This window comes from Musca vetustissima, unplaced genomic scaffold (genome assembly GCF_032173495.1).
Source record: "Musca vetustissima isolate MV318-11 ecotype Yass unplaced genomic scaffold, APGP_CSIRO_Mvet_v1 utg698, whole genome shotgun sequence".
Lineage (NCBI taxonomy): Eukaryota > Metazoa > Arthropoda > Insecta > Diptera > Muscidae > Musca > Musca vetustissima.
In genome coordinates, this window is record NW_026885255.1 from 501,645 (window position 1) to 525,769 (window position 24,125).

Genomic DNA, 24,125 nt, shown 5'->3' on the forward strand with positions numbered 1-24,125 from the left:
GGAAAGACTTCCTTAGATATAAAACAAACAAAAATAAACTATATAAAATTATAGTACATCTTCATGAAAATAATTACATATAACTTATTAACTATAAATATATTTATGGTATATTTACGACATATGCCACCCATATGAAAAAAATTATATAGAAATAGATTAAAAGTGTTTGACATATTTCCTTCCTTTTTTCTTTCTATTATTTAAAATAAAATTATATTTTTAAATTGTTGTTTTTTATTTGCTTATTAACCCTATAACCCTAAATAATAGTAGATTTGTGATAGATTTCATTTTGTGCGTTTTCGTTTGATTTCTCTTTTTACAAAAAAATAGAGGGTATTAAGTACAAGACCTAACTATCTATTAGAAATAGTGGGAATGTGGGGAATACAAAACTGGGATTTGCTTTGGAGGGGAAGATGCAGGGATGGAAAGGAAGATCTCAAAGAAATAAAAATCTGTTTTTTTATAACCTAATGCTTTTGTTTTTGTTCTTTTGTCTTTTTCTTCTGTGCATCCACCTGGGCAGTGGCCAAATAATTTGAACCCTCCAAATGTAAGGTGCTCTGTCGATGGGATTTGCGTATCAAACAGAACACAGAAATCAACAGCAGTAAAGCACCCACAGCAAAGAATACTATGGTCAGGATGACCTGAATTTTGGGTGGTACAGTTGTGGCGAATTTCATCAAATCGGTAATTTCATCGGGCAAATAGTCAATACCCTCCTCGAACCAGAGAATGGGGAAGACAATATCGGGGAAATTGGCAACTTGTTTGATGTCAACAACCTGACTGACGGCCAAGTTGATTTGTACACGAGCACGGGCTCTCAATGTGGTACCCATGTCCTGCAAATAAAAAATAATATACTTTAGTAACTTGTTTGAAAATAATTTTTTGAAAAACTTACAGGTTGCACATCAAGGAACAATTGATGCTTCTCTCTTTCGGGTGGAGAAATACCTTCGACAGCTGTGCGCAAACTATCATCGGCCAAATAGAAATGGGGGAAGCTTAGCATAATGGGAGAATCTGCAAAAAAAGAACACAACAATTAATTAATATATTTATAAAAATATTCTCTCAGGGTCTCAAACAAGGCGTGGATTTTTTAAAAGAATATTTTTTCAGATTCTCAAACATGGCGTGGATTTTTAAAATTTTTTTCAGGGTCTCAAACAAGGCGTGGATTATTAAAATTTTTTCAGGGTCTCAAACAAGGCATGGATTTTTAAAATTTTTTTCAAGGTCTCAAACAAGGCGTGGATTTTTTTAAAAAAATATTTTTTCAGGGTCTCAAACAAGGCGTGGATTTTTTTAAATATTTTTTCAGAGTATCAAACAAGGCGTGGATTTTTTTAAAAATATTTTTTTCAGGGTCTCAAACAAGGCGTGGATTTTTAAAAATATTTTTTTCAGGGTCTCAAACAAGGCGTGGATTTTTTAAAAAATATTTTTTTCAGGGTCTCAAACAAGGCGTGGATTTTTAAAAATATTTTTTTCAGGGTCTCAAACAAGGCGTGAATTTTTTTAAAAATATTTTTTTCAGGGTCTCAAACAAGGCGTGGATTTTTTTAAAAATATTTTTTTCAGGGTCTCAAACAAGGCGTGGATTTTTAAAAATATTTTTTTCAGGGTCTCAAACAAGGCGTGGATTTTTAAAAATATTTTTTTCAGGGTCTCAAACAAGGCGTGGATTTTTAAAAATATTTTTTTCAGGGTCTCAAACAAGGCGTGGATTTTTTTAAAAATATTTTTTTCAGAGTATCAAACAATGCGTGGATTTTTAAAAATATTTTTTTTCAGGGTCTCAAACAATGCGTGGATTTTTAAAAATATTTTTTTTCAGGGTCTCAAAGAAGGCGTGGATTTTTAAAAATATTTTTTTCAGGGTCTCAAAGAAGGCGTGGATTTTTAAAAATATTTTTTTCAGGGTCTCAAACAAGGCGTGGATTTTTAAAAATATTTTTTTCAGGCTCTCAAACAAGGCGTGGATTTTTAAAAATATTTTTTTCAGGGTCTCAAACAAGGCGTGGATTTTTTAAAAAATATTTTTTTCAGGGTCTCAAAGAAGGCGTGGATTTTTAAAAATATTTTTTTCAGGGTCTCAAACAAGGCGTGGATTTTTAAAAATATTTTTTTTAAATCCAAGCCTGTGATGGACTTCAAAATTTTTTTTCTAAAAAAATGCACGCCTGTGATGGACTACCACTACTCACCATATTGACACAACGAAACATTGAACAATCCATTGGGCGAACATGAAGGTTGTCCGGCAGGGCAGAAGCACATATTATCGGGATTGGAGTTAACATCAGCAAAAACATTTGTGGGTGGTGAGAAACGATAACCCTTAACATCACCCTTCGTGATGACTTCCTTTTCGAATACCAAAGGCATCAAACGGCACAAATCCTTATCGTAAATATGCAAGACACGATCTTCGGTAATGTGGGGTGGGAAAATCGAACCATCGGTACCATTCAACACATTACATTCATCGGTGAGCCAGTGTTGCAAATGGGAACGGCCATTGTATTTATCGATAATGCCAAATTTGGTGATATCATCAACGCCCGAGAAGATAGTGACACGATCCTGAAAAAATGAGAAATATATAAAAAACCGTTATTTTTAAATTGAAAATTTCCCATTATTTTTTTATTCAAACTTACCGCCGATGTACCATTTTTGCCATACATCAAACCGAATTCTTCATAGGGCAGTTTTTGTTCCTTGGGCACCACATCCTTGGCCAATTTCAATAGGGGATCTTCATAGCCCCACAGTAGTTGACCGACGGATACTTGGACGAAGGGTTTAATTTTCAAAATATCCATAATACTGGCCATGGCTAGACGTAAAAATCTGTAAGGGGATTTTCGAAATTGAAATTTTTGTTTTGAAATATGAAAATTTGATTTTGAAATTTTACCTTGCAGCATGTTTACTCTGAGAGGTGGCACTCAACATGGGTATGTTGGGAACAATGACCACGTCATCATCGGAACCCACTGACAATTCTTCACGGAAGACATATATTTTCTTGAGACTATAGGTGAGGGTGCCGTTGTCGTTTTGTACGATATTGACTTTTTCCCAGGATTCACTGAAATTAAAAGAAAATTGAAAACAAATTATTTAAATCGGAGTTCAAAGTCGGACTGACAATTTACAGGCGGTCCACTTTTCATGTTGGGCGCCATGTACTCTTAAATCTTAAATTTCTGTTTTGTGGAGTTTGGGTACGTATTTCCAACTCGATTAGCTGTAATTTAATATTTTGGATTTCAAGTGGCTACAAAATCACCCTTTTTTTAGGGTGACCCCCGTATAACGGTACCTCCGAATTTCTGTATTTTGAGCATTCTAGGCACATTTTTCAATTAAATGGGTTAAATGGGTTTCAATTAAATGGGTGTTTTCATTGGATAGGAAATATTTCTATCAAAAATTATAAATATTGGTTTATTTTTGGATATATCTTCCACATAACGACACCTTCCGAATTTCGATATTTAGCGGATTTTGGAAACGTTTATCAACCTAATCGGCCGTAATTTTTATATTTAATCATAGGGTAACAAATCTTCCTACCAAAAATTAACAACATCGGTCCACTTTTTAGGTTGGGCGCCATTTAACAATGTCGGTATTTCGCTTCATTTTTTCAACTGAATTGGCTGTAATTTCGTATTTTGGATTCTTATTGGCTAACAATTCTTCCCACAAAAAAATATTCTTCCCACAAAAATATTAATATTGGTCAATTTTTAGGGTAGCCTCCATATAACGTTACCTCCCGAATTTCGATGTTTTTGGAGCTTGGGTACATTTTTTAAACGAATTAGTTGTAATTTAGTATTTGGGGTTTTCATTGGGTAGTAAATCTTTCTACCAACAATTATCAATATTGGTCAACTTGTTGGGGTAGCTCCCCAATATCAGGACCTTCCAAATTTCGGTATTTTGCGGATTTCTGGCAGGGGTTTTAATAAAATTGTCTGTAATTCGGTAGATTGGTTTCTTATTGTGCCTCAAATCTTCCTATTAAAAATGATCAATGATCTGCCTTCGTTTAGGTTTAGCCTACCATATAACTGTACCTGCCAAACTTCGGTATTTTGGGGAGCTTGACCACATTTTTCAACCAAATTGGCTGTAAATTGGTATTCAGGGTTCTCATTGGGTAGCAAATATCCCTACCAAAAATTATCCATATTGTTCTACTTTTTTGGGTAGTTCCCATATTATCGGACCTTCCGAATTGGGGACTTTGGGCACATTCTTCAAAGCAAATTGGGTGTAATTTTATATTTTGTATTCACATTGAACAGTAAATAATCCTACCAGAAATTATCAAAATTGTCCACTTTTTGGAGTAGTCCTCATATGAGGTACCTCCCGTTATTCGATATTTTGCGGATTTAGGAGACGTTTTCGAACTAAATTGACGGTAATTTGGTATTTGGGGTTCTCATTGGTTAGCAAATCTCCCTACCAAAAATTATCAATATTGGTAGACTTTTCATGTTGGGCGCCATATAACGATACCTCTTGAATTTCGGAATTTGGGGAGCTTGAGCACGTTTTTCAACCGAAATGCCTGTAATTTGATATTATGGGTTCTCATTGGGTAGTAAATTTACGAAGCAAACATTTTTAAAAATTGTCCACTTTTTAGGGCAGCTTTCTTACATCACGACCTTCCGAATTTCTTAAGTTTGACACTTTCTTATATTAGGACCTTCCGAATTTCGGAAGTTTGACGACTTATGCCATGTTTTCCTACCAAATTAAATTAAAATTTTCATTTGGGGAGAATCTTCCTATTCAAAATCGGTCCATTTTTAGTGTGGTTCTCATATGAGGTACCTTCCGTTATACGGTATTTTGCGGATTTTGGGCACATTTTTCAGATAAATTAGCTGTAAATTGGTATTTTAGGTTCTCATTAGGTAGCAAATGTTCCACCAAAAATTATCATTTTGGTAGACTTTTCATGTTGGGCGCCACATAGCGGCACCTTTGAATTTCGGAATTTTTAGGAGCTTTGACATGTTGCTTCAGCCGAATCGGGTATAAGTTGATATTATGTGTTATTATTTTGAGTCCTCTAAAATCTTATACTTCCTATAAAAACACAAATTGGGATACATTCCGAGTTGATAATCAAGATGGTTTGTTGAATAGCTTTCCAGATTCAAAAAGGAATCTCTCTAATATTGAGATAGACTTTTATATCGACAATATTTCAGATGTGATAACCAATGCTCATACCAGGCACTCGGAAATTAAAAAAATGGGTAAAAAATACATCGTTTCAGATGCAATAAGAAACCTCTTCAAATTGAAGTATTCTTGGCAGAAGGATTTGAAAAAAATCTATAATAGGACTCAAGATAGATCGGATCCAAATTACCGTTTATTATCAAAACAGGTGCAACTATTAGGTATTATAATTAAAAGGCAAGTTGAAATTGAACAGTCTAAAATATTTTCTGAAAGGCTTAAGCAAATAAAACCGGGACCTAAAGCGCATAAGCAGGTGTATAATATCATTGGTCATAAACGTAAAGCAAACCTCAATAAATTAACAGAAAATGGAGCTTTAATTGACGATAATCTAGTTGCATGCGATAAACTTAAACAACATTTCGCTACTGTTTATAGTCATTCAAATTTAAGTGAAGACATGCATGATATGGAAGATATAGTTCATAACACAATAGCCAGTAGAAATCATATGCTTAATTTTAATGCCATGGAATCTTCTCTTAATTTTATGAGAAACCCCAGGCTAACACATATTGACGAAATTATTAGTATTATCAAAGACATTAATAACAAAAAGTCTTATGGATTGGACAACATATCGAATTTCATAATAAAAAAGCTTCCTGCTAAGGCATTTGAGTACCTAGTTATAATATTTAATAATTGTTTGAATAACGCATATTTTCCAGGTAAATGGAAAATTTCCAAAATCGTCCCGGTTTTGAAAAAACCAAATAATTCGGAAATTAACAATTTGAGACCCATCTCTATGCTTTCCAACCTTGGGAAATTATTAGAAAGAATAATACGCATTAAAATGGACTATGGTCTTAATTCGTCATATATTCCAGATCTGCAATTCGGATTTAAAAGTGGCCATTCTACGACCGATGCTTTACTTAAATTTGAAAATGATATAATATGTAAACTACGAGAACGAAAATGTACAGTAGCTATTTCACTTGACGTAGAAAAGGCATTTGACCGTGCATCCCACTTAGGAATTTTATATAAAATGATACAACTTAATTTTGACCCATTTGTTATAAAATTGTTTTATAGTTTTTTCTCAAATAGGAAATTTTGTGTTCAGTTTCAGCAACTAGTATCTGAGCTCGTGGATATTGGATGTGGTGTTCCTCAAGGTTCCATTTTGTCACCCCATTTATATAGTATATTCATGTACGATTTTCCACATCATTATGGATATTCTTGTGGTATCCTTTATGCAGACGATTCATTGCTATATGCACACGATGAATCGCCAAGTACGGCATTATGTAAAGTAAAAAATCACTTGGAGAAAGTTGCACAGTACTATACAAAATGGGGTATAAAAATTAATGCATCTAAAACTGAAGCTATTTGTATTAGAAATGCTTCAGGGAAATGCAAAAAATGGGTAGTCCCTGAAAGTAAAAATTTAAAGTTAACATTCAATGGTACTGACATTCCTATAGGCAACTCATTTAAATATTTAGGTATCACATTTAATAACCTTATGAAATTTAATAAACACGCCAGACAGGTTTTAGGAAAAGCATATCGCCTTCTTGGGTCTTTTTCAAAAATTTTGGCCAATAAGGACCTGCCATCAAGCACTAAATTACTTTTATATAAAACTTCGATTAGACCCGTATTTCTTTATGCGTTCCCAATATGGTTCAGTATATCCCCTGTTCTAATTACCGAAATGGAAATTTTGGAAAGAAAAATTTTAAGACACTGTATTGGGAAATACTATGAATCAAGCTGCAAGCGTTTTTCCAATAGGGTAATATATGGCGAGTCCAAAATTACTCCTGTTGGTTTATACGTTTGTGATTTGATTTCAAAATTTGTTCAACGCGTAAACGGTCATGAAAATAGCTATATATCATTCGATATTCTTTTTATGAAAAAGCGATATTCGGTACACATAGAGGGTGATGTGTATGCTGGTTGGTTTTTATTTTATTTTTTTAATATTATTTATTTTTTCTTTGTTCTCTTCTGTTGTTTTTTTGTTTTTATTTAGTTTTTAAGTCTAATTGAGATTTTAACTCTCAAAATTACGGTATTCTCGGGAGCAAGGAATTATTCTACATTATTATTGTAATATAATTATTTTTTCTCTTTTCTCACATGTTTAAGCATTGTGCTGTACACACTATATTGTAAATTTTGATAACACATTATAATCTTAAGTTTGGCTTTCTTTTATTAAAACTCTTCTGAATTATAACGTTTTTAAAAAAGGCTCAATAAATTAAACCTTAAACCTTAAACCTTGATATTATGTGTTCATATTGAGTAGTAAATGTTCGAAGCAAACATTTTCAAAATTGGTCCAGTTTTCAGGGCAGCTTTCTTATATCAGGATCTTCCGAATTGCGGAATTTTCACGACTACTGGTATGTTTTCCAACCAAATTGTCTGTAAATTAAAAATTTGTTTTCTTGTTGGGTGATTCTCCTACCAAAGACTATCAAAATTGATCCAAAAATTATCAATTTTGGTAGACTTTTTATGTTGGGCGCCATAGAGCGGTATCTCCCGAATTTCAAAATTGTTGGGAGCTTGGACATTCGTTTCAATCGAATTGACAGTGATTTGGTTTTTTTTGGATTCAGATCTGTGGTATAGTTGTAAAAAGTTCGGTTCGGCCTTTGATAGACTTTTCATGTTGGGCGCCATATAACGGTACTTCCCAAATTTCGGAATTTTTGGGAGAATGGACATTAGTTTCAACCGAATTAACTGCAAGTAGGTATTATGGGTCCCATTGGGTAGCAAATACCAAAAATTATGAAGATCTGTCCTCGTTTTGGTATAGTTCCTAAAAGTTCGGTCCTGCCTTATTTTTTTTTATTTCATCAATATATTTACCTTAACCATAAAAAATATGGCAATTTCTTTATATTTATTGTGTGATACTTACGTATAAACATAGGGTCCAACTTCATCGACAATCGGTTTGCTGCCATTACTCAAAAATTCATTGGCATTTGTCACATTGTAGACGTAAACGGAAATTCTGGGCTCTACTGGGGGCTTTGCCCACCAGCCATAGGTTTGGCCACCCGGTCTCAATGCCACCTGATAATTTATGACCGTATTAATTAAGGCATAAAACTGACAGGCCACCAGGATGCCCAAGATCAGTAAGATGACGGAGACGCCAATTGTGCACCCTAGAAGAGAACAAAAGAAAGAAAGGGAAATTTATCATCATGACATTGAAAAAAAAAACAACAATTACAAAAAATTATAAAAACAACAACATTTTAATTAGCAAAAATATATTTTTTAGATTAAATAAGGAAATAAAACACACGAGAGAGATGTCTAGAAGTGACAGCATCCTTTGTATGGGGATTAAGCACACACACATACCCCCTCTCTCCCACACACATTGTTCCCATGATCGCCACATAAGTGTGTAATAAGTCATACGCTTACTACCGAATGCCACAATTATTGTCACATGCAAGCGTTTTTGTTGTTGTTGTTGTTGTTGCTGCATTTAATTTGCTCAGTCTCCGACCAGTAATTAATAATTCTCTATGACGAGTAATTAAATGATTTGTGTGGCGTTTTGTTGAAACTACCGCCAGTCCTTATTATTATGATTATTTTATTTTCCCGTTCATTTCAGTTCCAACTTTTTTTATGGCCGGCGTCTAGGTACGAGGTTGGCGGAACAATTATCGTTACTAATTTTTCCAGTGGCTAACAAAATAATTATAATCATATATATCACAATCGAAATGATACGAATTACTTAACGTAATTTGTTCGATAATTATAAAACGACATTTTAAGCTGTTCGATCAACTCATATCAATGTCAAGGAGGGGGGATTGGTACGATATTGTAGAAAAATAGATCAATAGCAAGGTGGTTGAGTCGGTTGGGTAGTTCGTATTGAAACTCGTTCGAGAAGTTTTAATGAAATCAGAAAAAAATTAAATGTAGAATGGAAAAATACTGAAGAGAGAGATAGAAAAATATTAATTGGCAAGGAATTTGTGTAAACTCAGCATTACAATTGAAATCGGTTGGGAAAAAACAACCTAAAGTCGAATGGAACCGACTACGAAACTTTTAAACTAAATGATGCATCAAATGCCTGTAATTTTATATTGGAGCTTCTAATTGCGTAGAAAATCCTCATAAAAATTATCCAAATTGGTGTACTTGTCAGGTTGGGCGCCATATAACGCCAATAACGGTAACTCCACAATGTCGATATTTTAGGCAGTGTAGGGCATTTTTTTCAACCGAATTTGAATGTTATTTGGTATTGGATGTTCTCATTGGGAAGAAAATCCAACTACCAAAAATTATAAACTTTTCAGGTTGGGCGCCATATAATGGTAACTCCAAAATGTCGATATTTTAGGGAGTGTAAGACATTTTTTTCAACCGAATTGGCTATAATTTGGTATTGAACGTTTTCATTGGGAAGAAAATCCACCTACCAAAAATTAATAATATTGGTACACTTTTCACGTTGGGCGCCATTTTATCGAATCATTCACATTTTGGTAATTTGGGCACGTTTTTCCAACTGAATTTTGTATGTGATTTGCTATTTTGGATTCTCCACTTTTTAAGTTGGGCGCCATTTAACAGTATCACCAAAATATCGGTAGTTTGGATAGATTTTTCAACCAAATTGGCTGTAGTTTTATATTTTGGATTCCCTAATAAAAATTATCACTTTTGAGTCAATTTTCCGGTTGGGCGCCATATTAAGGTCCCTCAAATTTTTCGGTATTTTGAGTACATTCTTCCAACTGAATTGGCTTTAATTTGGTATTGGGGGTTCTCATTGGGTATAAAGTGGTCCCAGCAAAAATTATCATTATTTGTTCAATTTTCAGGTTGGGCGCCTTTTATCGGTAAACCGTATTATTCGATATTTTGTGGAACGATTTTCGAACAAATTGATTGTAATTTGGCATTATGGGTTCTCGTTGGGTAGCAAATAGTTCTACTAAAAATGATCAATATTGGTCCACTTTTCATGTTGGGCGCCAAATTACGGAACCTCTAAAATTTTTGGTATTTTGAGGATTATGAGTAGGGATTTCTAACTGAATTGGCTATAATTTGGTATTGAGGGTTCATATTGGTTATAAAATGTTCCTACCAAAAAGTATCAGTATTTGTTGAATTTTCAAGTTGGGCGCCACTTAGCGGTACACCCAATTATTCGATATTTTGTGGACTTTAAAGAAGTTTTTCAAAGTAAATTTGATATTTTGGGTTCTAATTGGGTTGAAAATCCACCTAGCAAAAATTATCACTATTTACAATTTTTCAGGTTGGGCGCCACATAATGGATACCTCCAAAATTACAGTATAGTGAGACGTTTGAGCATGTTTTTCAAACAAATTGACTGTAATTTGGTATTTTGGGTTCTCGTTGGGTAGCAACTCGTTCTACCAAAAATTATTTATATTGGCCCACTTTTCATGTTGGGCGCCATATTACGACACCTTTTCAAATTTCGGTATTTTGAGTAGGCTTTTCTAACTGAATTGGCTGTAATTGGGTGGTATGGGTTCTCGTTGCATAGCAAATTTTCCTATCAAAAAATGATCGATATTGGTTCACATTTCAGTTTGGGCGCCATTTAACGGCATACGCTGTTATTCGGTTTTTTTTGGACTTTGGAAAAAAGGTTGTTTTTAAAGCGGATTTGATATTTTGGGTTATTATATTTTCCTGCCTGGTTTTATTGTGTTAAATTAGATTTTGTACAATAGTATCGGCCTCTATATCCGCATCTATTTTTAATTCCTTAATGTCAAATCTGACATAAATTAGTTTCTAATCTAAATGGCAATAATTAATCGGGGTTTTTATATGCAAATTGCTTTCGGGTATTGATGGGATTTTTTTGTTTGAATACATTTATTTTTAATGTTTATTGCCTATACCTGTTCTTAATGACAACAACAAATATATCCAGTATTTTTATATATATTTATAAATTATAAAATAAATGAAGAGGTTTTTTTATAATGGGAATTATAATTGACATTACATTTTTATCATCATCAACAAATTTTGAAATGACTTTTAATTTAGAAACAAAAAAATTAAAAAAAATTGAGATTTTTCTGTGCAAAATAGTATAGACTTAAATTATTTTGAGGCGTAGATTTTTTTTTTTAAATACTTTTATTTTATATATTTTTTTTTCTTAAAAAAAAATTCCATACAACTGTTTTTTGTTCTATAAAAATCATCTCGGGTTTGTGGTTGGCTTATTGAATCCTCTCTAATATTTTTTTCTATAGCAGTAATGCCTCATTTAAATTTGTTCTCAATCCAGTTACATCTCGTATAATTTTATGACTTACTTTCAATCATTTGACTTAATTTTTCACACTATGAATACAATTGTTAGTGTTGTTGTTGCTGTAATTGTTGTTATATTGCGTCTGAGCCATATTAATTATTCAGAAAATGTAAAAAAATATATATTGTTGTACAAATAAAAATTTTGCCACCTTGATCTTAAAACAAATGCAAATTCAATCTTTGCATTTTAAATATTTTTTTTTATTTAAAAAGAGAATGTGGGGTGGAAAGAGATGAGAGGGGAAAAAGAGGTAAACTGCAATATTAAATCTTGAAATTAATAAATGCAAATTTGCTAATTAGTAGCGCAAATTTATTTGATACAAAAGTCATATCGTAGAAATTGAAAACAAAAAGTTAAAAAAAAAATCCGATTATATATTCCGTCGCATTAGCATTCAATTCTTTTTGCGTTTCTGCAAACTGGAACAAATTTTAGAAGGAGGTTGCGTACTAGATATTTTTTGTTGCTGCTTTAATCAAATGTGGGTTATTAGATTTTGGCTGAAAAAAATATATATGTATTAAATTATATTAATTTCCTATGATCGCCTAAGAGTCTTTAAAAAAGCCCCTGTGTCTGCTGAGATGTATTTCTTTCTATGCAAAGAAAAAATCCTCCTATTTTCAAATATCTGTTTTTGGTTGCCTAATTGTCCAATACGTGTGAAAAAATTGTTTTTTTTTTAGAAAAATAAAATTCCCAACAGTGACCAACACTTGCGTCAATTCAATTGTGGTTAACCTGTATCGATTGCTACATAATTTCGAAAATATTTTTTTTCTTCTGCATGAGAAAATAATAATCGTTGGTAGTTTTTTTTCTATATTGCTGTCGCCATTTTCCCCCAGACAGGAAGGAAAATATTACCAATCATTATTGATATACAATTATTTGTAATCACAATTATGTCTATGGAAACCAATGCATTGGAATAACATGAATTTCCCACTGATCGGAAATGAATGAAAAAAAAAATATTGGAAATGCAATAAAAATAAATTATTGTATTTGAAAAAAAAAAACAGAAAAATACTTCCAATGCCTGGTGTATTAAAATTAATGGTATTAATATTCCCATGTATATTACACAAATAAAATTTTTTTTAAAAAATTCACGGTTATGGTGGACTTCGCCATGAGGTCCATCCAAAAAATATTTAAAAACCAGTAAGGAAAGCACCAATTTGGGTTCTGCATATGTCTCCTAACAGACTCCTCCTTCTTGAAAGAACATTACCACGAAATTGAACGTACTTGAATATGTGATCGGTATGCCTTTCTGGAACCTATGCTAAATTTCATTTCACATTCAGGCAAGTTTAGAGTGGTTTGCGTACTCTTCAAAATTTAATCTCAATCAGACACCCGTTTGAAATATATATATGGAGCTGTATATGCTCTGCACCATTTTCAATAAAACGCAATAACATCATTCTAATCTCAATTCAATATGTTGTGCAAAATTTCGTGTCACTCGGTGCAGCATTTACCTCAAAACCAACGAAAATATATGGGAGCTATATCTAAATCTGCACGGACTTAAACGAAACCTGCCAGAGATTAATTTATATTAACTTTAGTACATTATACAAATTTGTGTGCCAATCGGAAAAACTTTGGGTTTTTAGCGCACAATTTACATAGAATCGGAAGAAAATGCATATGAGAGTTATAACTTAATCTGAACCGATTTTCACGAAACTTTACATACATTATTCTAGACCCAATTCAGTACGCTATGCCAAATTTCGTGCAAATCGAATGATATATAGGGATTTTGGTACACCATTTACCTTAAATCGGGCGAAAATATATATGGGGGCTATATCTAAATCTGAAACGATTTTAAGGAAACTTTACACATATCATTCTAGACCCAATTCAATACGATATTCCAAATTTCGTGCAAATCAAAGGATATATAGGGACATTGGTACACCATTTACCTTAAATCGAGCAAAAATATAATTTGAGCTATATCTACATCTGAACCGATATTCATGAAACTTTGCACACATTCTAGGCTCAAGTCAGTACGCTATGCAACATTTCGTGCAAATCGAAAGATATATAGGGACTTTGGTGCACCATTTACATTAAATCGGACGAAGATATATATGGGAGCTATATCTAAATCTGGACCGATTTTCACGAAACTTTGCACACATCATTCTAGACTCAATTCGGTACGCTATGCCAAATTTCGTGCAAATCGAAAGATAAAAAGGGGCTTTGGTACACCATTTACATAAAATCGGATGAAAATATATATGGGAGCTATATCTAAATCTGAATCGATTGTCACGAAACTTTGCACACATCATTCTAGACTCAATTCAGTACGCTATGACAAATTTCTGGCACATCGAAAGATATGTTCGGACTTTGGTGTAGCATTTACATAAAATCGGATGAAAATATATATGGGAGCTATATCTAAATCTGGACCTATTTTCACGAAACTCAGCATACATCACTCTAGGCTCAATTCAGTACGTCATGCCAAATTTCGTGCAAATCGAATGATATATAGGGACATTGGTGTACCATTTACATAAAATCGGACGAAAATATATATGGGAGCTATATCTTAATCTTAAACTTTTCACACATCATTTTAGACCTAATTCAGTACGTTGTGCCAAATTTCGTGCAAGTCAAAGTATATATATGGTCTTTGGTGCAATATTTATATAAAATCGGACGAAAATATATATGGGAGCTATATCTAAATCTGAACTGATTTTCACGAAACTTGGCAGACATCATTCTAGGCTCAATTCAGTACGTTTTGGCAAATTTCTTGCAAATCGAAATATATACAGGGACTTTGGAACCCCTTTTACCTCTATCGGAGGAAAATAAATATGGAAGCTATATCTAAATCTGATTCGATTTTCCCTCATTTTAATAGGGTTCGTCCAAATCGAATCATAAATGTGACCTGTACTTTGTTTACAATTTAACATCTACAGACGGACTGACGGACATGCATAAATCTACTCAGAAAGTGGTTCTATGCTTATTCTCAAAAGGATCCATGTGTCTATCTCATTTCCTTTTGCCTGTGCCAATAAATATTTTAGAAAAATTAATGAAATTCTTCCCTCTGCTTCGAAAAATTGTTATTGATATAAATCATCGCTGATTGCTGCCATTACCGTCACTTTCGTTGTTGTTGCCATTGTCCCGCTTCTTTCCTTACTACCGCCTGTCAGCGAACATTACTTGTTTGAGTAATTGTTTCAAATTACAATAATTTTTCGAATACAAAAAAGTAGCTGCTTTCGAAACGGCATACAAATTAGAAGGAGGCATTTTTCCAACAACAACAACAAAAACTATCATCAAAGTGTTTCTTGTTGTTGTAAAACTTAAGGGAACAATGACGCGTTCGATGTGAATTTTATTTTTTGTTTGTAAAATAATTTATGGATTAAATTAAAATAGTGAAAAAACCTACTTCATAGAACCACACAACAACAACAACAACGAAATAGAAAGGCAACCTTTAAACCCGGCAGACTGCAATTGGAGAAAAAACAATCGAGTCGTGCACAACAATAAAAATGAGTCATACCCCACCAGTCGACAAAGGGGAATTCACATGACGATGGCTCAACAAGTGTGAACAGCTTGTAATGGAGAAAATAGAAATAGAAAATTGTCCCCCTTCTCCATAAATTATGAAAATGTCAAGCAAAATGTTGACAATTTTTCCTGGTATGATGGAATGGAAAATGAAGAAAATCTCTCCTAGAAATCATCTTCATAATTTCTAAGTTTTGTTTGTTTTTTTTTAGAATTTTGATGATGCTCCGATGATCTCCAGCGAATTTTTATAGCTGTTGCCAATGAAGCATCTCCTGGCCTTTTTCTTTTCTTTATTTTTTAATTAAATATGATTTATATGCAACTCAGCCAGTTGCCTGTTTTTAATGGGAAAAATGTGCAGTACGCGGCAAGAGTCGGCGAGCGAACGATGCCCGCCATGCGACTGCAGTGAAATTAAATGGTTTTCACTTGCAGTTTTGCCAGTTGTGACAAAGTGGCGGTGTGACTAGTGTAACTGCGTGTTTTGTATGTGACATGAAATTCAATAAAATGTATGGGGTATGTAACACCTCTCGACATACCGCCCTCCCTCCCTCAATGACCACTGTCAACATCGCTGTCATCATCGCCATCATCCTCATCGCCACCATTCAACATCTGAGACATGACAACTTTAAGATCATAAAATTGCATGCGTTCGGTTAGATTGATGGGTTTTTGTTTTTGTAATATTTACACACCAAAAGCAACGACAACAACAACAACGACCACAAATAAAATATATAAATAAGTCATAAAGTAGTAATTAAATTAGCAACACTAAAGTCAACAACAACAACAAGAATACAGAAATTAATTGCATTAAAAGAGGATTGGTTTAGCAATGAACTTCCTGATGAACGGATAAATATGGCTCCGAAGATTTGCAGGAACAGGATGGCACTAACAAGGGGCTTGGGTGGGGAATTATTTTTTTCGGAGACCAAAATAATAGTATTGAAAGTCCAAATGAAATGTTGATTTTTTAACAAAAATATTTTTCGAAGGAGTGGAATTTAAAAAGTAGGCCTGGGGGTTTTAAAATATTTTTGAGGTCCACCATAGCCGTGGATTTTTTAAAACAAATATTTTAAAGACCTCCACATACGTGGCTTTAAAAAATATTTTTTTCGAAGCATCGCAGTCCAGAGGTTTCACACAAGGCGTGGATTTTTCAAAAAATAGTTTTGGAGTCCAGAGGTTTCACACAAGGCGTGTTTTTTTTCAAAAAATTTTTTGGAGTCCAGAGGTTTCACAAGGAGTGGATTTTTCAAAAAAAAAAAAAATCGGAGTCCAGAGGTTTCACACAAGGCGTGGATTTTTCAAAAAAAAAAAAAAAAAAAAAATCGGAGTCCAGAGGTTTCACACAAGGCGTGGATTTTTCAAAAAAAAAATCGGAGTCCAGAGGTTTCACACAAGGCTTGGATTTAAAAAAAATATATTTTCGGAGTCCACAGGTTTCACACAAGGAGTGGATTTTTCAAAAAAAAAAAAAAATTGGAGTCCACAGGTTTCACAAAAGGCGTGGATTTAAAAAAAATATTTTCGGAGTCCAGAGGTTTCACACAAGCGTGGATTTTTTAAAAAAAATATTCAAAGGCGTGGATTTTTTAAAAAAAAATATTCAAAGGCCAAGGATTTTCAAAGGCGTGGATTTTTTAAAACATTTTTTCAAAGTCCAGAGGTTTCACACAAGTCGTGGATTTTTTAAATAACTAATTTTCGAAATCCAGAGGTTTCACACAAGGCAGAGGTTTCACACAAGGCGTGGATTTTTTACAGCAATTTTTTCGAAGTCCAGAGGTTTCACACAAGGCGTGGATTTTTTAAAAAAAAAATTTTTCGAAGTCCAGAGGTTTCACACAAGGCGTGGATTTAAAAAAAAAAACATCGGAGTCCAGAGGTATCACAAAAGGCGTGGATTTTTCAAAAAAAAACATCGGAGTCCAGAGGTATCACAAAAGGCGTGGATTTTTTAAAAAAATATTTTTCGAAGTCCAGAGGTTTCACACAAGGCGTGGATTTTTTAAAAAAATATTTTTCGAAGTCCACCAAAAGCGTCGATTATTAAAAAAAAATATTTTTCGAAGTCCATCGTTGGACCCTAGTTCACATTAGTTCGTCTGTGTAATTCTTGTCATTTCAGCTTATTTTTGTAACATTATTGGCAAAGCCGCCAGTTGCTGTCTATTTTTTTATTGCATATCCCCTAATATGACGGAATCATTGATATTGGCATTCCGCACATGTCCATTGAGACATTTATAACTATGATTTATAAGTAGAAATGACGTTGATCAAAGTCTAGGTCCCTGTTCACCCCTCACACCCTTCCCACCTTCAATATACCCCCTCCAAACAAACATTCAATAGAAGGAAAACGACTTTGTCTATGCCTCCGCAGCATTTCAATGCATTTTGGAAGAACATTCAAACACACATTTACACTTACAAACACACACACACATACTTACATTCACACTCTCACACACACACATGTGGATGATCACGAAATCCTCGAATGTTTCATGTCAAAATACATGTTTAGCAAATCGTAAGTCAGCGGGTCTTATCGTACACAGGTGATTTTGTTGTCAACTAATAGTTGTTGATGTTGTTGTTGTTGTAATAATAGTTGTTGCTATTTTATTTCTTTCCAATTTGTTGCACAATTTTATTTTTATAATCACTATTTTTTTACAATTATTTCGTTTGTTTGCCAGTTTGTAACATTGCACTTCGAACAAATATTTATTCGTATCTTGGCTTTGTAATCAATGTTAAATGCACATGTTGTTTTTGTAATTTAATTGTTTTTGTAATTTAATTAAATAATTTTTTTATCGAATTAGAAAAATGTTATGAAATAAATATAGAAGATCAATCCTATCACACAAGATCAACACTATTAAAAAATCCAAACTTGTTATGGACTTCAAAAATATTTTTTTAAAAAATCCACACCTATACAGGACTCCACGCCTGTGACGGATAGCAAAAAATATTTTTTTAACAATTTCAAAACTGTGATGGACTTCAAAAAATATTTTTTAAAAAATTCAAGCCTGTGATGGCCTGAATTAGACTCCAAAATATATTTAAAAAAAATCCCAGACATTGGTGGACTTCAAAAAATATTTTTTTATAAACATGCCTGTGTTGGACTCAACAAATATTTTTCAAAAAAAACCAAACCTATTATTAAAAAAATCCACGCCTATGGTGGTTTGTGCTGGACTTTAAAAAATATTTTGGAAAAAACACGGCTGTGGATTTCTTATTATACCCTTCACCACACTGTGGTACAGGGTATTATGTCTTTGTGCAGATGTTTGTAACAGGCAAAAGGAAACGAGATAGACACATGGTTCCTTTTCAGAATATGCATACAATGATACAGCTCCCATATATATTTTCGTCCGATTTAAGGTAAATGGTGCACCAAAGTACCTATATAATGTATTTGACACAGTGTAATGAATTAGGTACAGAATGATATGTGTTAAGTTTCCTGAAAATCCGTTTTGGATAAAATTTTTGATTTTTTGTAAATGGTGCACCAATGGATTAACACGAAATTTGGCATAGCGTACTGAATTGAAATTGTGGGCAAAAGTGAAAATCGGTTCAGAATTAGATGTAGCTCCCATATATATTTTCGTCCGATTTTATGTAAATGGTACACCAATGTCCCCATATATATCGATTTGCTCGAAATTTGCACGAAATTTGGTCTAAAATATGTGTGTACTGAATTGAGATATAGCTCCCATATATATTTTGCGATTTTATGTAAATGGTGCACCAAAGTTTGCAGGAAATTTGGAAAATCGAATCTACAATGATTTGTCAAAGTTTAGTGATATAGATATCCCATATATATTTTCATCCGATTTTATGTAAATGCTACACCAAAGTTCCTATATATCTTTCGATTTGTACGAAATTTGGCATAGCGTAATGAATTAGGCCTAGAATGATGTGTGTTAAGTTTCCTGAAAATCGGTTCAGATTTAAATATAGCTCCCATATATATTTTCGTCCGATTTAACGTAAATGGTGCACCAATGTCCCCATATATAATTCGATTTGCACGAAATTTGGCATAGCGTACTGAATTGAGTCTAGAATGATTGGGCAAAGCTTCCTGAAAATGGGTTCAGATTTAGATATAGCTCCCATATATATTTTCATTCGTTTTTATGTAAATGCTACACCAAAGTCCCTATATATCTTTCGATTTAGACGAAATTTGGCATAGCGTAGAATGATGCGCGATAAGCTTCGTGAAAATCGTTCCAGATGTACATATAGCTCTCTTATATATTTCGTCCGTGAAAATCGGTTCAATGAAATGAAATTAAGCATATGTTCCAGAAAGGCATAAAGATCTTATATTTAAGTTCGTTCAATTTCATGCCAATGTTTTTTCGAAAAGGCGGAGTCTGTTAGGAAAAGACATATGTAGATATATACCCATTTTAAGTGCTTCACCAAAGTCCCTAAAAGGTGCACGAAATTTGGCACAGCGTAATGAATTAGGCCTAGAATTATGTGTGTTAAGTTTCCTGAAAATTGGTTCCGATTTTGATATAGCTCTCATATATATTTTTGAAAAAACCCACATGATGTGTGTTAAGTTTCGTGAAAATCGGTTCAGATTTAGAAAATATATTTGGAAAAAATTTAGTATCGGTTGCAGAATGACATGTTTATGGATCCAATTTCATTTTAATAAATCCAAATTTATCGATTACTTCAACAATTATTTTGAAAGATTCTAAAATCTTTTTTTTAAAATATTCTAAAATATTTTTTCTATTTATTTCTTATATTTGTTTATTTATTTAGAATATTCTCTGAAAATTGTCTACTTACACCATTTTCTCAGATATGTGCTGGAGAGTTTTGTGCAAAGTTTGTGCTTTTGTCCATTCATAGTAAATATGTCATATAATTATTAGCTGCAAAGAAAACAAAAAAAATAGAAAAAAAGAAATTGAGTTAAAAAAGCAATAAATAAATAAACAATAAAATAAAATATTTGCAAAATGATTCATCACAAAAAAATGAAATAAATTTAGAAGCTATTCGAAGATTTTGTTCCCAAGAATTGGCATGTGGCAAAAAAGTGCACATACATACCTCTGTATGTCTGTGTAAATATTAGCTATGATATATGTATGTTAATAACTAATTTTTTATTTATTTGTTTATTAATAGGTGTGTGTGTGAGTGTGTCTTAAAAAAAGAGATAACCTTAAAATAACTTGAAGTTCAATGATTTTAAAAATTCGCACAGTGGGTAAGTAAATATTGAAATTATTTTATTTGCGAATTTCAAGATGAAGGTCATGGATATAACGATAAATAAAATTGTAGGACCCATAGACCCATATTTTGTATGATCTTTATTGAGAAGTAACACAAACTTGGCCCTAAGGGATTTAAAAACCAGTAAGGAAAGTAGTAAAGTCGGACTGGGCCGACTATATGATACCCTTCACCACTTTGGGTATATTTTACATATGTATCCTAACAGACGATGCGTTTTGTTATAAATCTATATCAGAACCGATTTCAGGGAAACTTGCCAGAGACTAATTTATATAACATCAGTACGTTGTGTCAATCGGCCTTGCTATGGATCTTTTCTAGCAGCAACATCTTAATTCAGTACCCTATGCCAAAATTCGTGCAAATCGAAAGATATATAGGGTCTTTGGTGCACCAATTACCTTAAATCGGATGAAAATACATATGGGAGCAATATCTAAATCTGAACCGATTTTCACGAAACTTGTGAGACATCATTCTATACTTAATTTAGTACGCTGTGCCAAATTTCGTGAAAATCGAAAGATATATAGGGACTTTGGTACACAATTAACCTTAAATCGGACGAAGATATATATAGGAGCTATATCTAAATCTGATCCGATTTTCACGAAACATGGCAAACTTCCTTCTATACCTTATTCATTACTCTGTGCCAAATTTCGTGCAAATCAAAAGATTTCCAGGGCTTTTAGTGGACTATTTACTTAAAATTGGGCGAAGCTATATATGGGAGCTATATCTAAATCTGAACCGATTTTCACGAAACTTTGCACATATCATTCGTGACTTTATTCATTACGCTGTGCCAAATTTCGTGCAAATCGAAAGATATATAGGGACTTTGGTGCACCATTTACCTTAAATCGGATGAAAATATATATGGGAGCTATATCTAAAACTGAACCGATTTTTCCCAATTTCAATAGGGTTCGTCCTTGGGGCAAACAAATGAGCTGTGCCAAATTTCATCCAATTCGGATCATAAATGCGACCTGTACTTTGTTTACAATTTAACATGGACAGACAGAAGGACATGCAGAAATCGACTCAGAAAGTGATTCTAGGCATATTCTCAAAAGGAACCATGGGTCTATCTCGATTATTTTTGCCTGTTACAAACATATGCACAAAGTCATAATACTCTGTACCACAGTGTGGTGAAGGATATAAAAATATTCTGACAAAATTTTGTCAAAGGCCCTTCTTCTTACAAAATGCGCCATATGTCTGTCATCCCCCCTCAATTCTAAAGCGTTCCACTGTATATACAAACTCTGAAACCAATCAACATTATCGAACAACAATAGAACTTCAGATTACATTTCGAAATCGTCAACTGAGAGAAGTTATTCTTGGCGTGACATGACGAAACGCATGATTAGCAATTTTTATTAATGGCCGATCACCAGTTTAATTCAATCACAATTTAGCTGCCTAATGGCAGGCTATCAATTGCAAGCTTGCTCACGGGATTGATAGATGGCTTAATTGTGTTCAATAAACGGCTTTTGGGGATAAACAATGAAATTGGGTATGTAGGTAAGATTTTAATGTTTAATTAATTGAATGAGATAATGATTTAAGTCTAACTTCGAACAAAACATAGAATTAAAAAAAATATGGATCTACACAAGGCGTGGATTTAGAAAAAAATATATTTTTCTGAAATAAACATTTTTTTAGAGTCTTGAAATATCGACTCTTATTTCATTTTTCTTGGAATCCAATCAATTAAATCAGTTTTAATTGGAAAAATGTTTTGTCATAATTAGTGGAAATTTGCATTGATAAAATCCCTTATACAAAGTAGAATTTTCTCCAAATCCAATGAACTAAGTCGATTAATATTCTCCTCCTCAATGATGCTTTTCTATATGAAAATGTAAATTTATTTATTTTTTTCCTTTTGTTATATAAATATTAATATTCAAATATTGTTTCCACATTTGTCTGTAGATGATAATCAATTGAATTATTACATGGATGTCTAATGTCAGAGAAAATGGTATTACAAAGGCAGGTAGGCTATTACAAACAATATTGTGTAATAGCATTGGAAACAAATTATTTGTCATTATACCCTACACAACTATGTTATCAGGGTATTATAGCTTTGTGCAGCCCCAAGAGTTTTTAACGCCGCGAAATATTGATCCTATACCCACCTTTAAGTATACCGATCGCCATATCTCGACTAGCTAAGTCGATCTAGACATGTGTGTCCGTCCGTCTGTCCATTATATTTTGTAAACACGATACAGGCCATAGTTATGTACCAATCTTCACGAAATTTTTCATGTAGGATGGGTTCGGCCTAATAAAGACCCCTATTGTTTTTGGTAAAGTTCGGATAATATTTAGGGGATGAGATGGACCAAATACTTAATTTTTGTCGGTTTTTCTGGCCGCAATTATGATCCAAACATCTCGAATTTTTACATGGAGAAGGGGATTGGGCCAAACAATAAGCATACCTGTTTTGGTAAAGATCGGTCAATATTTAGTGGGTCAATGGACCCAAATGGAAAATGACAAAAATTGTATTCTATGGCGTATATATTTACTCCTGAAGGACATAGAGGCGAGATATTGACAGTATTATCCACGAGGAGTGGTTGGCCTTTAAATTGATACCAATTATGTCATATGTACTCGGATGAGGGAGTTACACTTAAATATTTACAGAGCTACCACACTAGAGGGCGAAAATGTAGCACTGATCGCTTTGAAATTTTCCACGTGGTCCCAATTTTCGGGGATGATCAGATAACAATTCGGGATAAAGTGGACCGAAAACTTTTTTGTTTGTTTTTTTTTCGAGACGATCTATAGACCACAATTATAAACCGAACATCACAACACCACCCACGGCGAAGGGAATCTGGACAAGTAATTAGAGGGGCGGCTGTACTGAGTATTAGTAACATTCGGAAAATATGTCATTGTAGGCAAGAGGAGCTGTTGAACTCTAATCGGACAAGGGGGTGCAAATATCAAAAAATATTGCCCAGGCTCGGAATAAAAATCCGCAGAAAGTTAGAGTTACGTGGTAGTTGTGTAGGGTATCGTATGGTCGGCCCCGTCCGACTATACTGCTCCGCTCGTTGGTTTTTAAAACGGAAATTTTTTTCTAAATTAATATTTTTTTGAAATCCATAATAGGTGAAGATACGGTTCGATCAGGAGTGTCGTAATGCTACTGATATGAAAAACGCAGCGTATAGGACAACCCTGCGGACAGTAGCAACACGTAATGCGATGGAGAACTATCGGGAGAAAAGGAGAGAGGAGAAACGTATTTTTTTTAGAAAAAAGAACAAGAAAAACGTGATCGTGAACAAATCAAGATGTACAGGAGTCAGAATGAAGTCCGAAAATTCTACCAAAAGGTAAAACAACAAACCGAAAGCTTTGATGCAGGCACATCCTCCTGTAGGGATAAAGAAGGAAACCTTGTAACAGATACAGACAGCGTGCTGAGAATCTGGAAGAAACATTTTGAAAAACTCCTGTATCAAATAGTGGCGCTGAAGAAGATACCCCAGA

At 33.5% G+C, this 24,125-nt stretch overlaps 1 protein-coding gene across 1 annotated transcript; it reads right to left on the bottom strand.

Moving 5' to 3' along the window:
- Window positions 1-476: 476 nt before the first annotated feature.
- LOC133332388 (scavenger receptor class B member 1) lies at window positions 477-20,228 on the bottom strand. The gene is made up of 7 exons (XM_061540789.1): window positions 20,118-20,228; window positions 8,204-8,456; window positions 2,942-3,115; window positions 2,682-2,874; window positions 2,226-2,604; window positions 917-1,038; window positions 477-854 (listed from the first exon to the last, which is right to left on the bottom strand). The coding sequence occupies exons 1-7, from the start codon at window positions 20,176-20,178 to the stop codon at window positions 477-479; spliced, it is 1,560 nt and encodes a 519-aa protein (XP_061396773.1). The 5' UTR covers window positions 20,179-20,228.
- Between the last annotated feature and the right edge of the window lie 3,897 nt (window positions 20,229-24,125).

Bases quoted from the DNA above. Each gene is read 5' to 3' on its own strand.
- LOC133332388 (XM_061540789.1), bottom strand. From the start codon at position 20,178: ATGAATGGACAAAAGCACAAACTTTGCACAAAACTCTCCAGCACATAT. The intron at 3,116-8,203 runs GTAAGTATCACA...TTTTAATTTCAG, and splicing joins GTTGGACCCTATGTTTATAC to TGAATCCTGGGAAAAAGTCA. The intron at 2,605-2,681 runs GTAAGTTTGAAT...TCATTTTTTCAG, and splicing joins GCAAAAATGGTACATCGGCG to GATCGTGTCACTATCTTCTC.